A 26,531-nucleotide genomic window follows, 5' to 3' on the forward strand; every position below is an offset into this window, starting at 1 on the left:
GATTTAAACGGAGAAGCCCTCACCTTAGCAAAAAGAAGAAGTGGTATCTATGAACTCCAGATGCTCAAATAGACTCCAAATCTGAAATCAGGGTGAGAAATCGAGTCAGAACGCCTTTCGAACGGTTTAAAACGGGTCTGGTCAAGGTTTATGGAAAAGTCAACTCGCTGGTCAAAGGTCAATCCGGTCAACCCTTGACCAGAAATCAATTTGTCCTAACCCACCGGTTTACCCTAACCGAACCAAAATTAATTTAAACGGGCTAAACCAACCAGTTGACAGAGTCACCGAGTTGACTAACCGGATAGACTCGGCCGGGTTGGCGAGTCGCCCGCGAGTCACCGGCACTGGTCATCGGCGGCGACTGCGGATGGCTGTGTCTTACCGGAAGTCACCGGCGACGGCAGAGGTGTGGAGGCGATGCGGCGGCAGCTTCACGGTGGCGGGCTGATGGTGGTCAAGCACGACGGCTCTGGCGAATGGCGGTCGGAGACGGTGGCACGTGCGTGAAACGCACGCGCGGATGCGAAACATCGGGAGGCTCTAGCGGCTTCGTCCGAGCTCCGATTACGGCGTGGTTGGTGTCTACGGCTTCGTCTCAACGAGGGAAACACGATGGTGGTCTTTCATGAATGAAATTCTCAACGGTTAGGAATATATGGTTGATTTACTAAAACGGCCGAAACTAAACTTAGAGGCAAACGGTTTCCGGCGGATACCTAAGGTGATGATCGGTGGTGACGGGCTGGACTTGATCACGGCACATGGTGGCTCCGGCGACGAGCTCCGGTGACTCCCCCACTATAAAATGATCACACTTCCCTTTAGATCACTATTTGTCTCTCTCTAAAACTTTCTTGATACTTGGTGGAAAAAACAAAGTTATGGGATTGGATATTTATACAAAATACCTTGGGCCATTTCGGCTGGGCCTGGGCTTGAATTCACCGGGCCAGAATTTGGGTTATTACAACTCTCCCAAACTAATAAGGAATTCGACCCCGAATTCGAATCACCAACTGGCTCTCCAATGATATCTGGAAATAGCTACGGGTAATCAATCCTCATTTGGGGCTACTCCCAAGTCTCCTCCTGAATACCATCTATCTCCCAAAGAACTTTGACCAACATGGTCATCATACCATGATCTGCTTTCCCTTGGCGATCCAATATCTCTACTGACTGACACGGCGCACATATATTCCTACCAAGGTCACTGGGCGGCTACTGCAAAATGAGCTCCGGTTCTCTCACGACTTTCCTCAAAACCAAAACATGAAACACGTCATGGAAGTCTGATAACTCTTCTAATAAATCCAATCGGTAGGCAACTGTCCGCTCCAAAATAGGATATGGTCCCATATATCTCGGCTTAAGCTTCTTTAGCTTCCGAGTCGTAGATCCTCCCTGAAATGTCCTTATTTTCAGGTATACCAGGTCGCCAACCTGGAACTCCAAATCCTTACGCCGCTTATCTGCATAACTCTTCTGACGGTCATGGGCTTCCTTAAGCCAAACCTTGAGCATTTCAACCTGCTCTACCGTCACTTGAACCATGGCTGGTTCTATCTCACGTCGCTCCCCCACTTCTGTCCAACAAAGTGGTGTGCGACAAGGTCTACCATATAAAGCCTCATATGGTGCCATCCCAATACTCGAATAATAGTTGTTGTTGTAGGCAAACTCGGCTAAAGGTAGATACTTCACCCAACTACCTTCCCAATCTAAGACGCAAGCTCTGAGCAAATCCTCTAAGGTCTGGATAGTCCTCTCGGACTGACCGTCTGTCTGCGGGTGATAAGCTGTGCTCATATGGACTTTTGTCCCAAGTGCCTATTGAAAGGTTCTCGAAAAATCAGATGTGAACTTTACATCCCGATCCGATACAACGCTCACGGGAACTCCATGCATTCTCACAATCTCCCCAATGTAAGTCTGTGCCAACTGATCAGCTCTACATGTCTTCTTAATCGCTAGGAAATGGGCTTACTTGGTGTTGGGGTCAAAATCGGTCACGACAGAATCAATGTCTGAAAGTCCGTAAAAATCGGCATGAACGTTTTTTACGAAAAATAAATCTTAGAAAATGATCTAGTTTTACGAAGAATCTTGCGGAGAAAACACATTCACGAAAAATCGGAGAATGACGAGAACAAGGTTGCCGCGTAGCAACCAGCACAAAAGCTGGTCGCTACGTAGCGACCGATCTCTCACCCGTGCTCGGTCGCTACGTAGCGTGCTCGGTCGCTACGTAGCGTGCTCCGTCGCTACGTAGCGCGTAGCGACCGAGCGATCGTCCGGTTCGGTCGCTACGTAGCGACCGAGCTCAAGCCAAAGCTCGGTCGCTACTTAGAGACCGAGCTCGAGCCGTACCAACCGAGCACGAGCCGAAGCTCGTTCGTTACGTAGCGACCAAGCGCTTGTCCCGCTTGGTCGCTACGTAGCGACCGAGCACGAGCCAAAGCTCGGTCGCTACGTAGCGATCATCCCGCTCGGTCGCTATGTAGCGACCGAGCGCTCATCCCGCTCTGTCTCTACGTAGAGACCGAGCTTCAGCCAAAGCTCGGTCGCTACGTAGCTACCGAACTCGAGCCGAAGCTCGGTCACTACGTAGCGACCGAGCGATCATCCTGCTCGGTCGCTACGCAGCGACCGAGCTAGGGACGATCCCTCGGTCGCTACGCAGCGACCAAGCTTTGGCTTGAGCTCGGTTGCTACGTAGCGACCGAGCTCAAGCCAAAGCACGGTCGCTGCGTAGCGACCGAGCGCTCTTCCCGCTCGGTCGCTACGTAGCGACCGGGCTTGAGCCAAAGTTTGGTCGCTACGCTGCGATCGAGCTCTTCCGAACATCGATACGACACCAGTCCATGCATTCTCGCCAAACCTTCAAATGCTATCTCCCGAAGACCGTAGCAGGCTCAGTCCATGTTTTCCGCTATTCAAACTCATCGATCAAACTTTACGGATTAGAAACCGCGGAAAATTCGTTCATTGTCAGAAGAAATCGTAGTAAACGTGTCGAGTCGAAAGACGGCCTAAAGGGACCTAAAACACGACTCGAGGCCCATCCTACGATTTCTTAACCAAAAGCGCGTAAACCACAGCACGGTTTACGCTTGGTCCACAAGGAACGATAAATGTCAAGTTTCCGCGGATAAATATGGAAGTTTTAAAGATAATTGTGAAGATCGGGAAAAATAGAATATCTCCATTTTATGCTATGACGGCAACCGCCTCTAGGAGGAGTATATAGGGACGTCGAGGTTGAAGACACAAAGGGACAATTATTTTTACTCTTAGAACTCTCTGCACTTAGAAACTTTCGGCATTATTCTCGACATGTTATGTTTCTGTAACTGGCACTCGATTACTAGACAAACTCGCAAAGGCGGTTCAATCTCTTGTTCTACTCTTTCAATCAAACTATGTTTGGCTTAATCCTCGAAAGGGGTACGTAGGCATCCTTTCATAAGGTTCAGTCCGAAATTAATCAAAGCCTTTTGGATATCTTTTTCGTCTTTTGTTATCGAGCTGCGACTCAACTAGGATTAGGGTTTTATGTTGCTAGAACTAGATAACTCGCTGAAGGCCCCTGCGGCCAAAGCCTTTGTATTCTCTTGCAATGATCGCAACGCTCTTACGCGAATTCGAAATAAGACCTACTTTCTTTGTAAATTCGTTTTATCATGTTTTCTCATATTTTCCGCATTTATTTGGTTACTTGTCGTTGGCTCTCGCAGAGATCCGGGTCCTCTGGAAAATTAGGGGTTTTCTAAGTTTCCTTCTTTTACGGAAATCGACAGTGTGAATTTCGGTTCCCACACAAATCCCTTATTTTTAACATGTCTTCTTCCCATGGTGACAAGCGAAGTTCTGATGTGGAGATGGGCAAAGCTAAAAAACGTTGGTAAAACAACTCCAGCAGCGACTACTCCTATAGCCAACGCTCATGCAAACGCTGTAGTACTTAACTAAATCGAAAACCTAATCGAGACTCTTCACCACGGAAAGAGCATGAAACGAGCTCGCGATTTCTCCGTCTAAACAAAAGGGCAACGATAAAACCTATCAAACCCCGTAACCAAATCAGATAAATCTCAACGTGTGAGGGTTTTACCAAAACACGTTTTAATTGGATTTTCCGTTGAGATTTTACGACGAAAACAAGTCGGCTCGATGAGTCAAGACTGTCCGCATCAGCTCGCCGTGTGGCGAGCTGAGAGGGCTCATTCAGCTCGCCCTATGGCGACCTGAATCACCCCTCAAGCCTGAAGGTGCGCTTTAGGATCAGTCATACCATCATACTTTGGTACTTTGATTTTTCCCGGATCAAATACCCTCATATCGGAGATGCGAGCGGTGAATGGCGTCTTCCGAGCCCCCTCCAACTGTCTGTCGATCTCGAGGGCAGCACTGGTAGCGTGATGGATCTGGGATTTCACGGTCCTTACTTCCGCCGCAGTTTTGGTGATGTAATCGCGAAGATCGCGGATGTCCAACGTCTCGTCAGTAGATTTCCGAGCTTGTCGGTGTTTACGGCGAGTGATCTCAGTTTGCTTTTCAGCCAGCTCTTCTTGTTCATTCCAATAGAGGATTTCCTCCTCTTCCGTCATTGGCTTATCGAACGGAGAGCTTTCCCGAGCAGATCGGTGTCCTCCTTGGTATCGTTGGAGACGTCGCTGGGATCCAAGTCGACGTGCTCGACTTCATTAACCTCCGAGTCCTTCGCGGGAGGTGGAGGACTCTCAGAGTTCCTTTTTTTGGCAGGGGATTTTTTGCCAGGGTTTTGGCCCGAAGGTCATTCCCGCGACGTTCCAGGCCTGTCGAGTGGGGTTGCGAAGTCGAGTCTTTTCCCGCGAACTTTCGTGGTTCCGCGGGGACGGATTACTCGAGTCCTTGCCGTTAAGGTTTTGACTTGTTTGGTCAAGGTGCTTACAAGCTTATCATGTTATTCCGACCTTTTTTCTTAGGTGGCGAACATCTATTTAAACTCCTCGAGCGCCGCGGCGTTGGCTGGTGCATTGGCCGTGGTTAAGTCCGCTGCTGGAGTGTGGAGATCAGTGCCGCTGCCTCCGTTAAGAGTAGTTTCCACGTTGTTTGCGTCATCAGTTGACATGTCTGGTTGAGCGTGATGTGGTTGAGAGTTAGATTGATCCGTATCCCCCCCTCCTTCTAGCGCCAAACTGGGGGAACCGAAATTCACACTGTCGATTTCTGTTTAAATTAGGAAAGTAGGAGAACCCTAGTTTCCCAGAGGTCCCGGATATCTGCTAATACCACACGCCAAGCAATCAGAACACGAAACGAGAACAGTAATAAAATAAGAAATCGTAAAAGAGAGCAAGATAGTTCTTATTCCGAATCTGCGTTTTAGCGTTTACAACAAGGTAAGTGCCTGGGCTACGAGAGCTGTCGGCAAGATTCCTAGTTCTAAAAACCCTAAAACGGCAAAAACCTAATTGAGTCCTAGCCCGAATAACAAAAACGGAAAATTGCCTAAAATCGCTCTAAGTCCTAAGTTTGTTGTGTCCAAAGTCCTCTTTTAGGCCTCTCGCCTAGGATCCCTTATATACTTGCTCCTAGGTCGGTTTACGCTTTTCCCCTTCTGCCCTTAAGCCGTCATAGCAAAAAATGGAGATATTCCATTTTTCCCGATCTTCGTAATTATCTTTCAAAACTTCGTATTTATCCGCGGAAACTTGAAATTTATCTTTCCTTGCGAACCAAGCGTAAACCGTCCTACGGTTTACGGGCTTTTCGTTAAGAAATCGTAAAGTGGGCTTCTAGTCATATCTTAGGTCCCTTTGGGCCGTCTTTTGGCTCGAGGCGTTTATTACAGTTTCTTTCGATAAAAACGAACTTTCCGCGGTTTTTATCATAAAGTTCGATTGATGACTTCAATTGTTGAGAAACATGAAATGGGTTTGCTACGGTCTTCGAGAGATAGCATCAAAGAGTAGACGAGAATGCATGGATTCGTGTCGTATTTGACGTTTTGGAAAAGCTCAGTCGCTACATAGCGACCGAACGGCACGCACGCTCGGTCGCTACGTAGCGACCAAGTGGGACGTATGCTCGGTCGCTACGTAGCGACCGAGTGGGACGTACGCTCGGTCGCTACGTAACGACCGAGTGGGACGTACGCTCGGTCTCTACGTAGCGACCGAGTGGGACGTACGCTCGGTCTCTACGTAGCGACCGAGATTGGCTCGAACTCAGTCGCTACGTAGCGACCGGGCAGTGTGCATGTTTGGTCGCTACGTAGCGACCGAGCGGAACGTACACTCGGCCGCTACGTAGCGACCGGGCAGTGTACATGTTCGGTCGTTGCGTAGTGACTGAGCTTGGCTTGTCTGTGTTCCGATCGTCACACTCGAACCTATCCATTGTTGGTTTAGATACGCTTCTGTTACCTTGGGACAGCTTGTGTTTGGTCCAACTGAGACTTGAACAAGGTTTTATCTCGAGATCATGTGTCGTGACATTCATTTTACCAAGCATAATTGTCGCAGAAAGACACTCACACTTGTTTTTGCGGAGGTTTGGATATTAACTTCGTCGTAACCGTTTTCGACCCAAACAATTAATGTTACTTGTTCTTGAATTCAAACGAAGATACAATCTATTTGATTGCCTAATCTGGATCTCGGATCTCAACTCTCGTATTTTAATCACGAGAAAGTGTCGATCGATAATTCTTTGTGAATATCGTTCGATACACCTTTCGAAATATTGATCGACAGGGCTATCGCTGCGTTGATCGATACTTCTTCAAGAAAGCTTTACGGACAAGTTTGGTTTGTATTCCAACTATAGTATGTATCTAGGCAGTTAGATCATACTAGTTATTTTCAGGTATTGGGTCAAGCAATGGCTTGATCCCAATGAGTCCTAAGATCTAAGTTTAAAGGGTGATCAATTCCAAACTTAGCTTTAAGCACAACTAGATGAATGAACTATATTTCTAAGCACCCTAACAATTGTTGTGTCAATATTACATTTATCAACCCATTTGAGAAACCTAAATCTAACAGTAAGGACTACTCAGACATATTCATGAAACTCATAGTTATGATAGTCTTAATAATACTTAGATAAATAATAGTAAAAGTAAAGAGAAATATGAACACAAGGGAGTTCAAGATCTTCTATGTTTTGCATTAGATGATCTATCTCTCCAACTAAGCTCTCCTCTTTCAATGGTGGCTTCTTGCCTCCTCCAAACTAGGTCTAAAAGGTCTCTAGGCAAGTCTGCCTCTAAAATGATACAAAACCCTAATAAATAGTCTAACAGGTGGCCAAGGACTAATAATGTAATTATTAAGACTTTTGTGAAACTCGAAATCTTCTAATTTGTCGTTAATTCTCGGATGGCTTCAAAATCGATCGATGTGAGGATCCCAACATTGATCGATATTTGGTGGTAACTGTCTGTCGATACTGAATTGCGACCTTCGACCAACTCTTGCTTCTAGCGAAGCTCAAAAGATCTCGAAAAATCTCCAAATACATCATTTGCTTCCAGATAGTACATGAACATGTAATTACTCTAAATACTCTATATAGTAGTAATATATTTTAAAACATTCATAAACCATGGTTAAAAATGGTAAAATCCGTGGTCTATCAAACATACGGGAAACGTACTCCATATTCTACCTTATAAGACGACAATTACAACAGTCATGAACAACGAGCATTATGCAGATGCACACAAAAAGTTAGGAAATTTAAAAGGGTTTCAGTACGTTCTCACATCCTCCTTTCAACAGGCTGGATCATTTTGCTCCAGCTATTCCTTTGACAAAGCCTCACATGTTTCTCACCTGAAAAGGGAATAATCAATAGATTCTCTATCAAGACCAACACTTGTTTCATCACATGTTACTCATCTTTCATCTGTCTTCAAGCCTCTCGAGGCAACCTCATACGCAGCCAATAGAGCACTTTCCAAACGAAGGATTGAGTTTTTGTGAGAGTTGGGATCTTCCATACTTGTTCATAGCCCTAAGTAAATAGTTAAAATTGTCGTTCTCATTCGTCAGGATAATCATCACCAGAACAAAGCAGGTAATTGTAACGGGACAAAAAGAGAGTGAAAATGTTAGCAAAAGGGATGAAGAGTTCTGAAGCATACTTCTCAAGTTTTTACTCAGTAAATTCTCATAATCGTACCAAAAGCTTTCTTCACCAGACACTTGCAATGCGACTTCCTTTAAGAATCTCATGAGACACGTTAATGGGAGATAGTGTCATGTGAGTCCATATAACACCTTTGATAAAGCTAAAATGGCGACGAAACTGTTCAAAAAGCACCAGAAAAGCGGATATCAATACAAAATGGGAAATACCCTAGGATAGCACTAAAAACGTTTTTGTCACAACTATAGATTCTAAGGATCAAAATGACCAAAATGTTTCATTAAAGAGGTAAATATACACTGATACCCCCAGAGTTAACTAATTCAAACCTTAGGGTTTAGAGTTAAGGGGTGGGAATTTGAGATTGAGGTTTCCAATTTTATAAAATAAAAAATAAATATCAAATTTGAAAATAGAAATTTTAAAAAAAAAATCAAAAAGAATTTTTGAATTACAAAAAGAAAATTTCAAAAAAAAATAAAAAAGTTCAAAACGAAAAAATATATAAAAAGTTCATATTTTAAAACATATAATCTAAAACTATAAAAAAGTTAATTTTTTTAATTTTTATATATCTAGGGTATTAGGGTCTTTTTACCTATTAAATGAAACATTTTGGCAATTTTCCTCCCTGTAGTCTATTTTTGTGACAAAAAATTAAAAATAGTCTATTTAGGAGAATTGCCCATACAAAATAAGAAAAAAAAAACATATTTCTCGAAAGGACACCAAGAGATACTTCTCTCACCAGCTTCCTGTCAAAATCACTTGAACACTCGCTTTACATAGAGCCTTATATTATTTGTCTTTTAATTAACCACATCATCCTTTCCCACTGGTGATACTGGTGGCACATAAAGGATGGATCTAAGCTCGAGCTCACACTACAACAAGATAATTATCAGTAATAGTTTGAGAATAATATATCATTATTGGATCAACATGGTGTCATCACCACTTTCTAACAAATATAAATCACAAACTGCTTGGGTTGTTTCATGGATATATGCTATTCCAACATATGTTTTCCGTCCAATGTACAATTGTGATGTGGGTTGATGCCAGTGGGTCCAATTGTACTCCTCTGTTGTCACCTTCTTAGAGTTCAAGAGCTGCAGCGAATAGAAATATACTCTTTTAACTATTTCTAAGCGCAGTTAAGATACATCGAGCAGTCCTTACCCAAATTGGTCACGTCTCATTAGTAAGCTCTCAATCCCGGTATTTCTTAACTTTCTTCTTGGTCTAGTACATATTCCTCTAGGAAAAATAGATGAGGATCAGTCTCTTCCTTAATGGTATAGCTGCTTGGATTTGCTTCTCCTTCCTTTACGTATTGCTTATGAGACTTTGGCCCCATTCGTTTGTACATCTGGAAGATGCATCCGGATGGTCCATCTAGATGTTTTACCTAGATGCTCCATCTGGGTGTTCATTTCTTAATTTCGTCCATGCATCCAAATGAATCATCTGAATGCAACTATGTTCGTTTGCTTTTCATTTTTTATTTGCATCTGCATCCAGGTGGACTTGTTAATAAAATGACTAAAATATATTTTTTTACGTTTTGGCGGAAAAATAGCATTTTTATGGTTTTTGCGGAAAATATTTTTGTGGTTTTTGAGGGAAAATGTGTTTTTGACGAAAAAGTGCATTTTTGTGGTTTTGGCAGAAAAATTCGTTTTTATGAGTTTGGCGGAAAATACATTTTTTGCGGTTATGGCGGGAAAAGTGTGTTTTGAGGTTTTGGCGGGAAATGTGTTTTTGACGAAAAAGTGCGCTTTTGTAGGTTTGATGGGAAATGTTTTTTAGCGATTTTGACGAGAAAATGCATTTTTGCGTTTATGATGGGAAAAGTGCATTTTGCGTTTTTGGCAGAAAATATTTTTTGCGGTTGCGGCGGCAAAAATACATTTTCCAGTTTTGGCGGGAAAATGCATTTTCCAGTTTTGGCGGGAAAATGTATTTTTCCGGTTTTGACGGAAAATGTGCATTTTTGCGTTTTTGACGGGAAAAATGAATTTTTACGTTTTTGTCATAAGGATGTTTTTATCGTAATTCAAATCAATGTAGTATTTTAGATGTCAATACATTTCTAAGTGTTTCAATGCAAAGAGAATGTAGGTTCAAACTTAATCTAAGTGCATTTAGTATAATGAAGTGATTTGATTAAACTAACAAGACTCTAACACAATTAACTAGCAAACTTTCAAGCAAATGGATAAAGGAGATATCATGGGTATATGAATTTGATGTCAAATGACTAAGAGTCAATCTAGAATGGCAAGGTTTCAATCAACACATTTCCCTAAGTCTAACAATCCTAAGCAAGTTCTTTGTCATGACAAATGCTCATTTCCTCTCATTGATCAAACATCAAATCTCTTTGGTTTGTATCAATCAAGCAATCATTAAGAACAGATCATTCAACTATCTAAACTCCCTTAACATCAAATGTCTTTGGTAGGGTAAGCTAAGAGTATGTTGAGTTGGCTCATACTTTTCATCGAACACCTTTCGGACAATGAAATGTCGAGATTTCTAATCTAAATGGCCAACTCTACATTAGAATTAAGATCACTCAATCAAGCAAGGAAACATATTAATCTACTATAAACATTCTAGATCATCACTTAATCATCCTAATCATCCTAACCCATGAATCCAAAAAGAGTCTGCTCACTAATCTTCATGATTAACCTTAAACACATAATAGATTCAAGAGAAATCATGTTAAGAAGATGAGATAGACTCAAATTACTCAAGAAAGAAAGATTAGATTACTAAAGATTCAAACTTTCTCCAAGTATCAATGTATTTTGAGAGGAAATAAGATATATTCTAAAATTAGGTCTAAAATGTATTTATAGTAGCTTAAAACTCGAACCGGGTCGACCCGACAAACCCATGTTTAACCCGAAAGACAAATGGGTGAGATGGTCTTCGCATCGACCGCGGACGGCTCCAACCCGCGCCCATGGTCCGCGGCCCGTCCCGGTAGAACTCGGTCTCTCTGATCGAATTCCACGGCCTGCCTTCGTCTGCAGTACACGCACGCGGCCGACAACACCCACCTCGAACTCTCTGGTCCGATTCCGCGGACTGGTGTTGTCTGCGGTTTCCGTCTGCAGGATGGTCCGTCTCCGCTGATTTCTCGGGAGCGATTCCGCATCTTGGTCCAGTCCGACCTGGTTTTCCGCGGCCTGGTCCATCTTCTAGCCTATGCCCCTTTTCTTCATGCTTACCCATCAAACTCTCCAAACTTCAACTTGAGCTTTTCCCAACCTAAGATACTACACATGCATATGCTATGTACCTAATTAGACTCTAAATGCATCTTAAATGATCTAAATGAGTATGGAAATCATGCTTAAAACCATGTAAAATCTCAAGACATCGTTTTGGCAGAAAATATTTTTCTGCGGTTTCGGTGGGAAAATACATTTTCCAGTTTTGGCAGGAAAATGCATTTTCTGGTTTTGGCGGAAAAATATGTCTTTCGGTTTTGACGGGAAATTGCATTTTTCCGGTTTTGACGGGAAAATTATGTTTTTCTGGTTTTGGCGAGAAAATTTGTTTTGCGGTTTTGGCGGGAAAATGTTTTTTTTTGGGTTTTGGCGGGAATATACAATTTTGGGATTTTGGCGGGAAAATGTGTTTTTTCGGTTTTGGCGGGAAAATGCTTTTTCCGATTTTGGGCAAAAAGTTCGGTTTTACTGGTCTGGCCGAAAAGTGTGGTTTTACTGGTTTGGCCGAAAAGTGTGTTTTTTTTTTAGAAATGTGTGTTTTACGTTTTTTGCGGAAAAAAATCATTTTGCGGTTTAGGCGGAAAAGTGTTTTTCAGTTTTTGCGGGAAAATCATTTTTTTTTGTTCTGACGGAAAAATGTATATGCAAAAAACGGAATTTACGGTTTGAAAATAATATTTTGATTTTAAAAGGTCATTTTTGTCATTTATCATTTTGAACTGAACTAGATGCATCTTCGTCCAGATCCACCATCAAGATTCACCTTCATTTGGTGGGAATTTGAGATGAGTTTTAAAATTCAGGTGGGTGATCCATCTGGATGTAGCATTATAATGCACAAAACAAACATTGATTTGCATCTCCACCCAGATGGATCACCTGGGTGAGCAAACGAACATCACCTTTGTGCTCTTCGTTGACACAATAACCTTCAAAACATAGATACTTAACACAGTATTCAGTTGGTAGAGAAGTGAGCATAGCAACGATCAGAGTACACAGAAATCACAGCAATACGCAATCTGCCAGAAAGAATGATGAATAGAACCCCGTACCGAACTGACCAATTAAATTGATGTCACCACCTGCATCCTTGTTACCCTAAGAATTAAAAAAAAAAAACAAAGCATCAGAAACCAGAGAAAATGCAACTTTTCAATCTCTTAACTAAATTCCACCAAAGAGGGAATGATATTGTTGCAAATTAAGAAAACCTCATCGAATGAGAGACAATGAAGAAGACAAAGATGGAGTAGGAGGAGGAGAAGCGGATGCTTTACAGATTAGGTGATTTGGGATTTATGGGATGAAATGAATTAGGAAGAGGAACGGTGGGAGGTGGAACAAAAAATCACTAAGAAAGGGTTTAAGAACAGAAGTAAATGATTGTGGGTCGTGATTAATTCAGAGAAAAAACGGTAATTTGCAGGGAGTGGAAGCGCCGGAGTCGATCACACCGTCGTTAACGTCATGTGGATTTTAGATGGGCCAGTGATGAAAATAATGAGCCCACAAGAATGGTCCGTTTAAGAACTTGTCGACAGAAGCTTAAATGACATGTCAGTTTTTTTAACTCTCTCATTGGTTTATTTAATTCGCTGACGTGGACACCTTAACTGATGAGTATTATCAACTTTTAGTATTGTAAGATTTTCATGAAAAATAACAATAGATGCTGTATTGATTTACTTTACATATGTAGTTGGCCTACGTTGACATTGCCAGTTTGGAGAAGAGCCATGTCCGTTGTTTTAGATATGACAGCTTCCACCTTTTGAGAAATAAATAAAAGCGGTTACGTGTGCTGAAGCACTAAAACTATTATCTCTTTCGTAGAACTCAACGTTAAGGATTTATGCAAACTTTATATCTTACAAACTCGATTTCGAAGAAGAAAAGATTAGAGATGATGAAGACCGGCGCTGTTTCTGATCCTCGTTCGAGGCTCAAGTGGGACATATTCCTCAGTTCCCAAGAGACAGAAGCCACAGTTTCACGGATCGTCCCTATGAAGCGCTCATCAAGATACATATCCGGGTATGGGTCGGTGACGTTGAACGCAAGGAACCCGTGGAGGCTATGGAGGATTTGGTGGCGTTTGTTGTAGTCTTATCCCCTGAGTATGCCAGGTCTCACTGGTGCCTTGAAGAATTAGCCAAGTTCTGCGATCTGAGATCATCCCTAGGTCGTCCTATATTACAGATCTTCTATAAGGTTGATCCATGGCATTTTCGGAAAAAGAGTCCTTTCGAAAAATATATTGAAGAGCATGCGAAAAGATTTGGCGAGTAGGATAAACAAAGATGGAGGGGAGCTATGAATGTAGTCGAACATATCTGCGGATTTTTTTACAGGTATATGAACAAGGACTCCATTGTCTTCATTCTTCATCACTAATCTTATTCCTATGCATTTATAATACTAGACAATATGACTGGTAAAGACTTCGACATACATCTCCTCTAAGACATGGCCACAAGGCACAACTCTCCAACATCAAAACTGATTGTTGATCTAGCTGTTCCCTTCATTTTTTTTCTTTGAAGCTTAGGTCATTCTGTTTTTAGTAAGTTTCTTGAGAATCAGTCTCATCATTTCATTTTCTATGACTCTTATCACCCTTCACTACTTCTAAGAAATAGTGTATGGTCAGTCTCTGCTATCGAATTTCTTTTCACCTACTAATGTATAACAGTAGAGAAGAAGAGGTTAGTATTGAGAATTTTAACCTAGAGTTTCATGTAAGAGTACTTACATGTAACATCCTCTCCACAAATGACACACACATGAATATGAGATTAAAAATGTAATTATGAGACCGGTGAGTCTTATGAACTCAGAACAACAACCTCAGTACTGAAGAACAAATAATAACTCACTTAGCTTCTTGTCTCTCTCCTGTTTCTCAATTCTCACATGGAAGAGAAAGATGCTCTGCTTCACTTTGCTAGATTGATTGATTTCAACATAGTAGATCATTTCTTTCCCGTCCCAACCCTCTGATTATTTTAGAGTCTTTGAAAGACGAGCTATTTCCCTGCGAGAAGTATTGTATAGCATCAAATATCTCTCAAAATATGCCCTCATTCTAGATGTCCCTTGTTATAAGTAAAGAAGAGAAGAGAGAAATTGGTGTCTCTTATTCCATGAATAATGAACTACTTATATAGGGATACAATATAAGGATTTAGCTTGGAGACTAAGTAAAGTAAATCTTGGTGAACAAGACTTTCTATAATCGACATCACAATATTCATAACACTTCCCCTTGATGTCCATTATACCAAAGTACTTTCAAAACGCCATAGATGATGCCTTGTTAAAAACCTCACCAGAAAAAGGCAATGGGAAAAACTATGGTTAAGGGAAAAAGAGTGCAACGCGTAATGACTTCCCCTCATGTGTACATACGTCGAGATCCTTGAGACAACATAGTCTGATAAGATGTACGAGATCTTCGAAGTGACATAATCCGATAAAAATGACTTCTTGGAAGTAGCAGGGTGTAACATCTTCTTGAATAAATCAGCTAAGTTGTCACTTGACCGAACATGTAGGAAACGATATCACCATTCTTCTGTAGTACATGAGTCTTGCTATGATTTTGACAATTTTCATCGATTCTCTTGATCTCAAAAACTTTATAACGTTGATAGATTTTTATCATTGGAATTCTAATATTTCCCTTGGGTGTCTGTCATAGGTGTGCTATTTGTTACCTCGTTAAAACCTTGTCTTGGAAAAATCCAGCGGGATAAAAACCATGATGAGAGAAAAGAATACAACCACACATATTTCACATTTCTTTCCCAGAAAGCAATATCTTCAGGATATGCATTCCAATCAGATAAATCTTCCACAAACACAGTCAACGTTAAAGCTTTTGTCTTACTATAAGAAAAAAATATCTCCATCGACAGTTTTCTCTCTGACTTCACGAAAACCTTTCTGGGAGAATTGATTCTTAATCAAGAAAGATTGGAGATCGGAGATGGAGACAGAAGTTATCTCCAAGCCGCACAAGCTCAAGTTCGACGTCTTCCGCAGCTTCCGAGGCGAAGACACGCGCCACAACTTCACAGAGCGTGTCTACGACGCTCTCCACAAAAAAAAAGACAAAGTCTGGTCTTTCACGACGACGAAGGTATGCAACGAGGTGATGAGATCAATCAGACCCGTTCCCCGCCATGGAAGACTCTGCAGCCCATTGATGGAGTTACAGCTGACAAAGACACTGAAGTAGAAGAACCAGAAGCACATGACCGAACCCGAGGATGTCAAACCGAAGAAGAAAACCAAACCCAAAGTATTTTAATTAATTCCAGTTGTGTTTTGTTATTTCGTACGTGCACAATGTCAAACCGAAGAAGAAAACCAAACCCAAAGTATTTTAATTAATTCCAGTTGTGTTTTGTTATTTCGTACGTGCACAATAAGAAGGACCTAGTCTTCCTTGTGTTGAGGAAACTAACCTTACACTTTCCCATTTCCCTTGTTAGTAGGAGTTGAGACTCCGAGCATGTTGTTCTTCTTTTCTATTTAAGCAAATAATGAAAACCAAAATAGGTAGTCAAAACTACCAAACAAATCTTGTGTCTTATTTTCTATCTTTATGCTTTGACTGGGGCCAACATTTGGTATCAGAGCATTTGTTCTTTTTTCTTTTCTGTTGTCGTGACCTGAAGCCATACATTAAGGTCATGGCAAGCAACAAGGAGAGGTTGTCAGACTTGGAAACAGGTCTGGGCATGGTGCAAGACGAGGTCGCCAGGATGAACGACAACTTCACTGCAAAATTTCGAGGCATGGAGGAATCCTTCAGACAGATGTTGTCGGAAGCGGTGTCAAGTATGCGAGAAGGCGGGTCCAGTGCGCCGAGAGGCGACAAGCCAGAAGATACACCCCAACCGTCAATGTTGGTGCACCGAGAGAGAGTTGAAGGTCCTAATCCCTTGGCTCCGCCGGCTCTACATCGTGGGATCAAGCTGCTCTTTCCCAAGTTTCAGCAGGGCGATCCAACGTCATGGATCAGCAAGGCCAAACAATACTTTGCCTACCAGGAAATACCAATGGAGCGGAGAGTAAGGTTTGCATCCTATCATTTGGAAGAGGAGGCTAACGAGTGGTGGCAGGCCACTTCCAAAACTCTCGAGGAGGAGGAATTGTGGGCACGATTCAGACCATCAGCTGCGGAGGACTTTGATGAAGCTCTGTCAAAAATCAGACAGAATGGAAGCTTGCGTGATTATCAACGAGAGTTCGAAAAACTACAAAACAAGGTAACTGGGTGGACTCAAAAAGCGCTCATTGGTCCCTACATTGGTGGTGTGAAGGACTCCATATCCGACAGTATTCGCATGTTCCAACCACGAACTCTCAAAGCCAAGATTGAGTTAGCTAGAATGAGGGATGATCAGTTGCAGAGGGCCAGGAGGTACACTAACACTCCTCAACGGAACGTTCGTACCAACAATGCTAACCCAACACCGCCAGAACCAGGGTCAGCGACACCAAAGCGACTGAGCTGGGATGAGATGAAACGCAAAAGGAGTCTCGGTCTCTGTTTCAGCTGCGATGAGAAGTACACTCCAGATATTCGTTGCCGAAAATAGCAGCTCCTACTCATTGAAGGGATTGAAAAGGAAGATGATGAGATTGAGATCCCACCTGATACGGAGGAAGCAGAGATCACCCTACAGTCACTTACAGGATGGGGATCACCTAAGACCATCCACACTTACACAGAGACACAGCGGCGGACGTTGATCGCCTTGATTGATAGCGGCGCGAGCCACAATTTCATCAATGACGAGACTGCGGCTCTTCTCAACCTTCAACTGACCCCGACGAAGCCGTTTCACGTAAGGGTGGCTGACGGATTTCCATTGCAGTGTGACGGAGTTTATCGAAAGGTACAGACGAGGGTCGACGGTGTAAACTTTCCGATCGATTTATTTCCGATACCGCTCAAAGGACTCGACATGGTGATAGGGATCCAATGGCTCATACAACTTGGGCCGACATTGTGTGATTGGGAGGCCCAAACTCTCCAATTTACCCAGGCTGGAGAAACCAAAACGATTCGTGGGCTTCATCCAATCAACATTGAACAGGCCCAACCTGAGGAGATTGAGAAGGAAACAAAGATGGGCCACACTTGCTTCGCTGTCTGTTTCGAAACGGAGAGTAATGATGACGGTGGCTCTGTTCTTGTTGCGATGCAGCAATTGCTACGCCAGTACGACTACATATTTTGGGTTCCGGCGAATCTGCCACCACCACGAGATACAGAGCATCGAATTGTGCTTAAGGAAGGGAGCGATCCGGTCAACGTGAGACCATATCGCTATGCTCACTTTCAGAAGGAGGAGATCGAGAAGCAGGTGCGCGGAATGCTCGAGTCCGGGTTTGTATGACCCAGTTCCAGTCCATTCTCATCACCGGTGTTACTTGTCAAAAAGAAGGACGGATCGTGGAGATTCTGTACTGACTACCGGGCCCTAAATACGGTTACCATTAAGGATCGCTTTCCAATACCAACTGTGGACGACATGTTAGACGAGCTACATGGTGCGATTATCTTCACCAAACTATACTTAACAGCAGGATATCACCAGGTGCGTATGCATTCCGGCGACATTCACAAAACAGCCTTCCGCACACACAACGGACACTACGGATATTTGGTGATGCCTTTTGGTTTGTGTAACGCTCCGTCCACGTTCCAGTCTCTCATGAACTCGGTATTTTGTGACTACCTCCGTAAATTCGTGCTTGTTTTTTTTTAATGATATCTTGGTCTACAGTCGTTCCTGGTCTGAACACACCGAACATGTCAAGCTGGTCTTCGATATCCTCCAACAACAACAGCTCTTCGTGAAGCATAAGAAGTGCGAATTCGGAAAAGATGAGCTAGAATATCTGGGGCACATTATATCTGGTGCTGGTGTCAAGGTTGATCAGACCAAAGTCCAAGCCATGATAGACTGGCCGAAACCAACCACCATCACTGAGTTGCGTGGGTTTCTTGGTGTTACGGGCTACTATCGAAAGTTTATCCAAAACTATGGACTCATTGCTCGGCCGCTGACGAACTTACTTAAAAAGGGTAAGTTTGAATGGAGTCCTTTGGCAGATGACGCTGTCGACAAACTCAAGACAGCCATGACTACAACACCAACGCTGGCCCTACCAGACTTCACGAAACCTTTAATTATACAAACGGACGCGTCAGGAGATGGTATTGGGGAAATTCTCACACAAGAAGGCAGACCGATCGCCTACATGAGTCGATCATTGGGGATAGCAAAGCAAAATTGGTCAACCTATGCGCGTGAGATGCTAGCCATTGTCATTGCGATACGCACATGGAGACCTTACCTCCTTGGTCGTCGATTCACCATCCAAACAGATCAATGCAGTCTCCGTTTCCTTCTTGAATAGAGGATTCTGACTCCAGAACAGCGAAAATGGATGGGTAAGCTCGTCGGCTACGACTACGAAATCATGTACAAACCAGGTTCTGCTAACGCAGCAGCAGATGCACTTTCTCGCCGTGCAGACAGTCCATGCCTTCACGCTGACTTTTGGGATGAGTTGCGGCACATCAGTCTCTCTGATCCATATTTGATGCGCATTGGGAAACTTGCTGAGGAGCGTCCTGGCCAGCCTTATGCCAAGCGGAATGGACTCATATACTTCAACAAGCGTTTGGTAATTCCCCCGAACTCCTCCTTTATTGCCTCATTGCTCAGAGAGTTTCACGATACACCATTAGGAGGACACTCTAGAGTGCTGCGAACACTGAAACGACTTTCTCAGCAGTTCTATTGGCCATCCATGAACAAAACCGTCCACAACTACGTGACTGAATGTGATGTTTGTCAACGTGCAAAGTCCGAGAGCCTTTTATGTAAGGGCTTACTCCAACCTCTCCTGATTCCAGATAGGCTTTGGGAAGATCTCTCCATGGATTTCGTCGACGGACTGCCACATTCTGATAATCATACCTCCATACTGGTCATCGTCGACAGACTATCGAAAGCGGCTCATTTGGTTCCTATCTCTCATCCTTACACTGCAATGTCTGTGGCTTCGAAGTTCATTGATGCGGTTGTCGAACACCACGGTATGCCTAAATCTATAGTCAGTGATCGAGATCCAGTGTTTGTCAGTGCGTTTTGGCAGGAACTATGGCGTTTGTCTCAGACTAAGCTGTGCATGTCTTCATCCTACCATCCCCAAACCACCGGTCAGACTGAGGTCGTGAACCGGTGCATTGAGCAGTATCTTCGGTGCTTTGTTCATGAACGACCTAAACAGTGGAGCTATTTGATTCCTTGGGCAGAATATTGGTACAACACCACATACCATGCGTCAACCAGAATATCTCCGTATAAGGCGATCTATGGACAGGATCCTCCTTCACTTGTGGGTTATGAACGAGGTTCAACACAGATCCAAGAGCTTGATGAACAATTGCTGGAGCGAGACAAAGTACTACAGGAGCTGAAACACAACCTTCAAGCTACTATCAATCGCATGAAACAAACTGCCGACCGCAAACGACGTGATGTTTCTTTTGATGTCGGTGATTGAGTCTTCTTACGCTTGCAGCCATACCGACAACACACCATCTTCCGGCGGTCCTCACAGAAGCTATCTACTCGCTACTTTGGTCCTTTTCAGGTTCTCGCCCGTATTGGCACAGTCGCCTATCGCCTGAAACTCCCTGACGGAACAAGAGTTCATCCTGTCTTCCATGTGTCCCTATTGAAGAAGCGCTTGGGCAGTGATACACCTGCAGCAGGTACATTACCTCCTCTCCGCACAAACGGCCAGCTCAAGCTTAATCCTAAGGTCATTATAGAGTATCATACGTTGGATAACGTAGGCAACAAGGTATGTGAAGCTTTGGTGAAGTGGCAAGATTTGCCAATTGAAGAGGCTAAGTGGGAATGTATTGGACAACTTCGCAAGAGTTTCCCAACACTGAATCTTGAGGACAAGATTATTTTCGAGAGCGGGTGTAATGATGGAGTTACAGCTGACAAAGACACTGAAGTAGAAGAACCAGAAGCACATGAACCAAACCAGAGGATGTCAAACCGAAGAAGAAAACCAAACCCAAAGTATTTTAATTAATTTCAGTTGTGTTTTGTTATTTCGTACATGCACAATAAAAAGTACCTAGTCTTCTTTGTGTTGAGGAAACTAACCTTCCACTATCCCATTTCACTTGTTAGTAGGAGTTGAGACTCTGAGCATGTTGTTCTTCTTTTCTATTTAAGCAAATAATGAAAACCAAAATAGGTAATCAAAACTACCAAACAAATCTTGTGTTCTTATTTTCTATCTTTATGCTTTGACTGGGACCAACACCCCGTCGTCATTTTATCCCCTCGCTCCGCTGACTCTCACTGGTGCCTTAACCAACTAGCTACCCTCTGTGATCTGAGAGCATCTCTGAAACGCGGTGAAGATGATGCCAATCTTCTACGAGGTTGATCCCTCGTAAACAGAACGATCATTCCGCTAAGGAATTTGAAGTACATGCTAAAAGGTTTAGCGAGGAGAAGGTAAAGCGATGGAGGAAAGCTATGACTTTGGTCGGAATCCTCTCTGGATTTGTTTGCAAGTAGGATATTCCATTACAAAAATGAGAGTTATGTTTTTGTAATGTTCAAGAAATGCTAGACCGTACTTAGGTGGATTAGCGAATTATTATTCGGGGAATTAGGCGTTAACCATTAACTAATTATTCGAGTAATATATTCTTAAAAAGTCCCTTAGACAGTTGGCGGAGGTAAATCTACTCAACTGAACAGAGAGGCTTGTTTGACGCGGGTTGCATCTACGCTGGAGTTCCACCTCTTTTCAAGATAATATATTCTTTGATTGTCAATACTTTTTGTGTTTAGATTTAGGAACTTGTAACCAAAGAAAAGAAAATGTTGAAAACGAAAGGCGGGAAACCAAGCATAATATTGCTATGATGATGCAGATCTCAAAAACATTACCGCTAACTTCCCTACGCTCTGCAGCTTTCAAAGGTATAACAATATACATCGTTTGGTTTTCACATAACATGAGTATGCACAAGGAACTTGTAGAACTCGTTTGAATTCAGTCAGTCTCGTTGGAACTCGCTGGGAAGGTAGGCCGAGTCAGTCTTTGTTGCAGGTTTTGGAAGACAGATGATGCCTCTCTGAATCCAGAAACAAGGATTCTCAAGCAACTAGTTATCGATGGCATAGCAGAAGCTAATATGACTTTCTCGTCTCTTATGGGTGCTCGTCGAGTAAGGCTACGAATTCCCAAAATCTGTTTGATTGGTTAAAAAAAAACTAATAACATATTCACGAATGTAGACTACAATTGATCTGTGTAAAGGTCGATGATATTTTGAAGAAGAGAGTTTTTAGTTAATGCAAAAAACAAGAGGATAGAAAACTTTTTCCACAAGAACATCGACCACACCAATGGGAACTGGGAACACATAATATCTTATTAAAAAAACACATACAAAGAAATATCAAATAGGTACCACATATAATGTTTATGGAGGGACACTTGATGAAATGATGAAAGACTAGTACCAAAGTAAATTAGAAACCAAACGGAGCTGCAAGACCCAAGCCAACTAGTAATCAACCCAGTATCCTCCTCCTCCATCTATTAGCAATCCTGGCCAATTAGGACTTTCTGGTTTGTTGCTGTCCTGAGTGGGAATTATTGAGCGAACATAGCAACTTACGCTCACGAGATTTTGAAGCATTTCGGTGTACTCGGCATCATCTTTGAATTGATCTGAGAAGAGGAACACAATTCCTTTAGATCTTTTATAAGGAAAGTCCCTTGCCCAAAAAAAAATGTCATTTGCCATTCTAATACGTCTCGAGGCTTTATCCCCTGGAAAAAAAAATATACATACAGAAGTGAGATATAGGTTTAGATATAAAGAAAGAAAAGAGTGGAATTTTACCTCCGGGGAGAAAGTAGATTCTGGAAGCCCACACCTTGTCACCCAGAAGGACATCCCTCCAAGTCCCCTTCTTGTTATCATCAAGATAGACCCAGATTGAAAGCTTATTGGTAAAACCTCTTTCCCAAAGAGCTGATTTGATTTTGCCATAGATCTCATCAGGAGAGGAAAAAGGAGGGAATGGGAAATCTTCAGCCTCCCAGAAGACGCCTGTCCTATTCTCTTTGACGGGTCTTATAGGCTCTGAGCAATGCAAAATAGTTAATTACTATTTTAATATCACAGATAAAAAAATCATAAACAAACAGAACAAGTTGGTTGGGATGGTCTTACCGCGGAAATCTACATTCTTGGAGGAGTAGCGAACATAGGAGGGATCTTCTTCAAACTCTTCTTCACCCTCGGAAGAATCTTCTTCAATCTCTTCTTCGCCCTCAGAGAGATCGCTACGAGTAGGAGGACGAGGACGTAACATACGTGCACAACCAAGTAGAGATTCTACATTAAAGAAAGATCCTCTGATAGCAGTCGTATCAATTAAGAGAATAGTGTGACCCCTCGATTCCAAACACTTGATAACCCTATCTAACTACCCTTTCGGAGTTGCCTTTGCGATCACCACTAAATCGAGTGGACCATTTGGTCCAGAAATAGTTAGTGCGGAATGAACCAAAAAGGAAGTCATATCCACAGGAGCCGCTTTGTTACCACCAGTAGTTATGTAAATTCTTGTACCTATCAAAGAAAGAAAGAGAGACATATATTATTAAGTAGAAACGATGACAGAGAGAGAGAGAGAGAGAGAGAGTTGTGAAATTATTTTACTTGAGGGTAAGTAAAAGATTCTGGCCTCGCTCAACTCTTGTTGTACGTCGCTCTGGATTCGCTTACAATACACATCGATTTCCTTATATCCATGAAAGCCCATTCGATGAAGAACTTCTTCGATATTAGTACGAATAAAACCAAGATCATCGATACCAGCAGCAGGTATTGGGTAGTCATCCATGTTCCAGAACACCATTGCCGTATTCTCTTTGACAAAAAAAAAAAAAAAAAAAAAAACAAGGCATAAGTATGACGGATAGAAATCTAACAAACAATTTCGGTTAAAGAGATGGAGAGAGATGATCTTACCGGAAAAAAACTCGTTGATCTCGCCTTCTTCGCCCATGGTTCCCACGATGAGAGGATCGAAGAACTTTCTCGAGAGCGTTTGTTTTCCTTTTTTTTTTTTATGACTGCGCTAGTCGCTGCCGAGATCTATCTAGCTGTGCGCCTCGAATGTTTTTTAACCCCTGGATCTCACATAAGCGTGTTGGCCTATTCTCAACTGTCCGATCTGTGCATTCATCATCAATATTACTCCCTCTGTTTTTTCATGTAGGTAGTTTTAGGTGAATGCATAAATATTAACAAAGTTATTAATTTTTTCAAAAGTGGCATTTGATATATATATTAGGTGTAGTTAAACCAATCATACATATTATTTGATTGATCACACTATACTCAATAAAAGTAAAAGTTACTTAAAATTATGAAAACTACTTATATTTTGAAACAAACAAATTTTACTTAAACTATTTACAATAAAAAACAGAGGGAGTACTAAATTCTATCATCAATCATCAATAGTTTTTATTAATAATTTTATTTTATTTTGATAATTAATCTTTAAATAAGAAATATAATTTATTTTTATAAATTTATCTTTCTTAAAAAAACATTCAAATAATTTTTTTACTACTTGCATTCTTTTATAAAACTATATTATTTAAAATAATTACTTCTTAATTTTATATTTGTCTGTAATTATAAATTTATAAACTGTAGTCATAACCGTATTTTTTTAACAAAATCTTTAAGTAAATTTATAATTTTTTATATTTATTGTGTCCATAAATTTATTTGAAATTATTTTTAAATTATAAGTGATAGTATGATATCCTTTATATACTAAATCGCAAGTCGCTTGGCGAATCAAAAAGTGACATGTGGAATATGTATGAAAAAATTAATATGTCAATACAAAAATAAAAAATTCGATTCCAATTTTTCTTAACATCCAATAACTAAATCCCTAAAAAAAATCGGATTATCAATACCACGTTCAGAAAAACCATAAACGCCACGTTCAAAAGTATTGATCATGATTCAAAACTGTTGTATCTTCCATATAACCTTCCATCTATTAATTTTACTCTTTGTTTGATCTCCTTCTCTCCTACCGTCCTACGTTATCTCATTCTTCTTCTCCATAGATTCATTTTTTTTAAAGGAATTCATATTAAAAAGATAAAAGAAAAATTTACAGATTAAAAAAGAAGAAGAAAACATATACACACAGAAAGAGGGACGCATGAAATGGAAAGCCAGCCAAGGTAAAAGAGAAAGTAACAAAATAGTTTTATATTCATCACTTCATATTCTTCGTTTTTTGGATTGAGATTTTTGACTGATGCAAAATAAAAATGTTTATGATTACTCTTAATTTAGTTCAGTTTCTTTCTATTCTCAATCAATAATCTCTTTTCTTTTTTTTGCATATTTTAGATTAGAAATAGCCCTTGAGTATTTTCAGAACTTATAACTTCAATAAAAAAATAGCAAATCAAAGCTTTGTCATTAACGAAGATAAAAAAAAAATTAAAACAAAAGTGGAGATAAGAAAATATATTTAAGCTAGATTTATTTAATTCCTTTAGTGTATTGAGAAAAGAAAGAAACAAATTTACGATTGGGTGGAACTTATTCGGCAAATGAAGCTTAAAAATCCAGGTTAGTAAAATTAGAACTTTTTTAAAGGGTTAGTGAAACTAAAAAGAGTCAAACTCTTCAATGCTCAAATTAAAATTGCATTATGTTAAATTTCTTTTTAATGAAAATATTCTCTCCTAACCTACTTAATTTTTTTTATTTAGATATTGAAAAACTCATATGGTCAAAAAAAAGAAAAAGGTAATATGTCAATAACGTACTCACAATGGACTAAATCAAATCTCTATTTGCTCGAAGGTGTTTATTATTTGTGTGGTGATAATTCAAAGAAAGAAAATATATTTACCTTTTTCATTATAATTTCTATAAATACATTATATTTTTTAAAAATAAATATTTGCATAAAAATAATATCCGTGCATAGCACGGGTGATAATACAAGTTTAGATTTAAAAAATAATCAGAATAAATATTTAATGAACTTTAACTAATAGTATTATGTTAGATAATAAAAATAAAAATAAATATAATGAATTTTAACTAATATTAAATAATCTTTTATTTACTGAGATAATAATATAAAAATATAGAAGATTAAATTTATCATTTACTTGATCTAATAAATTATGTATTATAGCACGAAATACTGAAACTTGAATTATGACTATTTAATATATGAGAAATTTCCAAAGATAGACCTAAAAAAGTTTTTGTTACAAATATATACCTTAAAAATAAAAAAGACCAAAATAGACTTAAATTTTTTATCAAAAGAAGTAAATATATACTTATAAGTATAGGGTTAATTAATCTGGACATTGGAGTTTAAAGTTAAGGGGTGCGGTTAAGGGTTTAGGGTTTAGAGTTTAGAGTTTAGGGTTTAGGGTTTAGAGCTGAGGAGTGGGGTTTTGGGGATAGGATTTCAAATTTTTAAAAATAAAAAAAATTAAAATTTTCAAAATAAAAATGCTATTTTGGTCATTTTAATTTTTGGGATCTAATTTTGTGACAAAAACTTAAAAATGTTTATTTGAGAGAATTGTCCTTAATATATTCCAATAGATAAGATTTCAATTTTGTAGAAAATATTAATATTAATTTATGATATGATAAAATAGTGTTTGTTTGTGTTGCAGTCTTACATAAAATTCTGTGATACCCAATTAGCAAAATTATGCCGTTCTTTTATTTCCTCATTCAGACTATAATCTATGGTTGGAAATTTGTACTAATTTATTTGACGCATTTTTTTCGACTTTTTTCATGTAGACATTCTTTTCTAAATATATTTTCTAAACACAAAATGTTATCAGTGAATCGTATCAACAGGTAAAACATTATCAAACAAAAAAGATTCTATTTTTACATAAGATGATAGTGTTGATGACAGCTTTATCATATAAAAAAACCTCTCTATGACATTCTCTCTCTAAAAACCT

General features: G+C 40.6%; 2 protein-coding genes across 2 annotated transcripts; one reads left to right on the plus strand and one right to left on the minus strand.

The window, feature by feature from the left end:
* Positions 1-16,090: 16,090 nt before the first annotated feature.
* On the plus strand, positions 16,091-18,833 carry LOC106319561. The gene is made up of 3 exons (XM_013757933.1): positions 16,091-16,946; positions 17,022-17,796; positions 18,197-18,833. Exons 1-3 carry the CDS (start codon positions 16,091-16,093, stop codon positions 18,831-18,833), a joined length of 2,268 nt encoding a protein of 755 aa, XP_013613387.1.
* Positions 18,834-21,874: 3,041 nt separating this feature from the next.
* LOC106319550 lies at positions 21,875-23,669 on the minus strand. Its single transcript, XM_013757915.1, has 5 exons — positions 23,512-23,669; positions 23,200-23,409; positions 22,708-23,109; positions 22,375-22,617; positions 21,875-22,301 (listed from the first exon to the last, which is right to left on the minus strand). The coding sequence occupies exons 3-5, from the start codon at positions 22,847-22,849 to the stop codon at positions 22,033-22,035; spliced, it is 654 nt and encodes a 217-aa protein (XP_013613369.1). The 5' UTR covers positions 22,850-23,109; positions 23,200-23,409; positions 23,512-23,669; the 3' UTR covers positions 21,875-22,032.
* Positions 23,670-26,531: the final 2,862 nt, after the last annotated feature.

The sequence above is a fragment of the Brassica oleracea genome, unplaced genomic scaffold (assembly GCF_000695525.1).
Source record: "Brassica oleracea var. oleracea cultivar TO1000 unplaced genomic scaffold, BOL UnpScaffold00285, whole genome shotgun sequence".
Lineage (NCBI taxonomy): Eukaryota > Viridiplantae > Streptophyta > Magnoliopsida > Brassicales > Brassicaceae > Brassica > Brassica oleracea.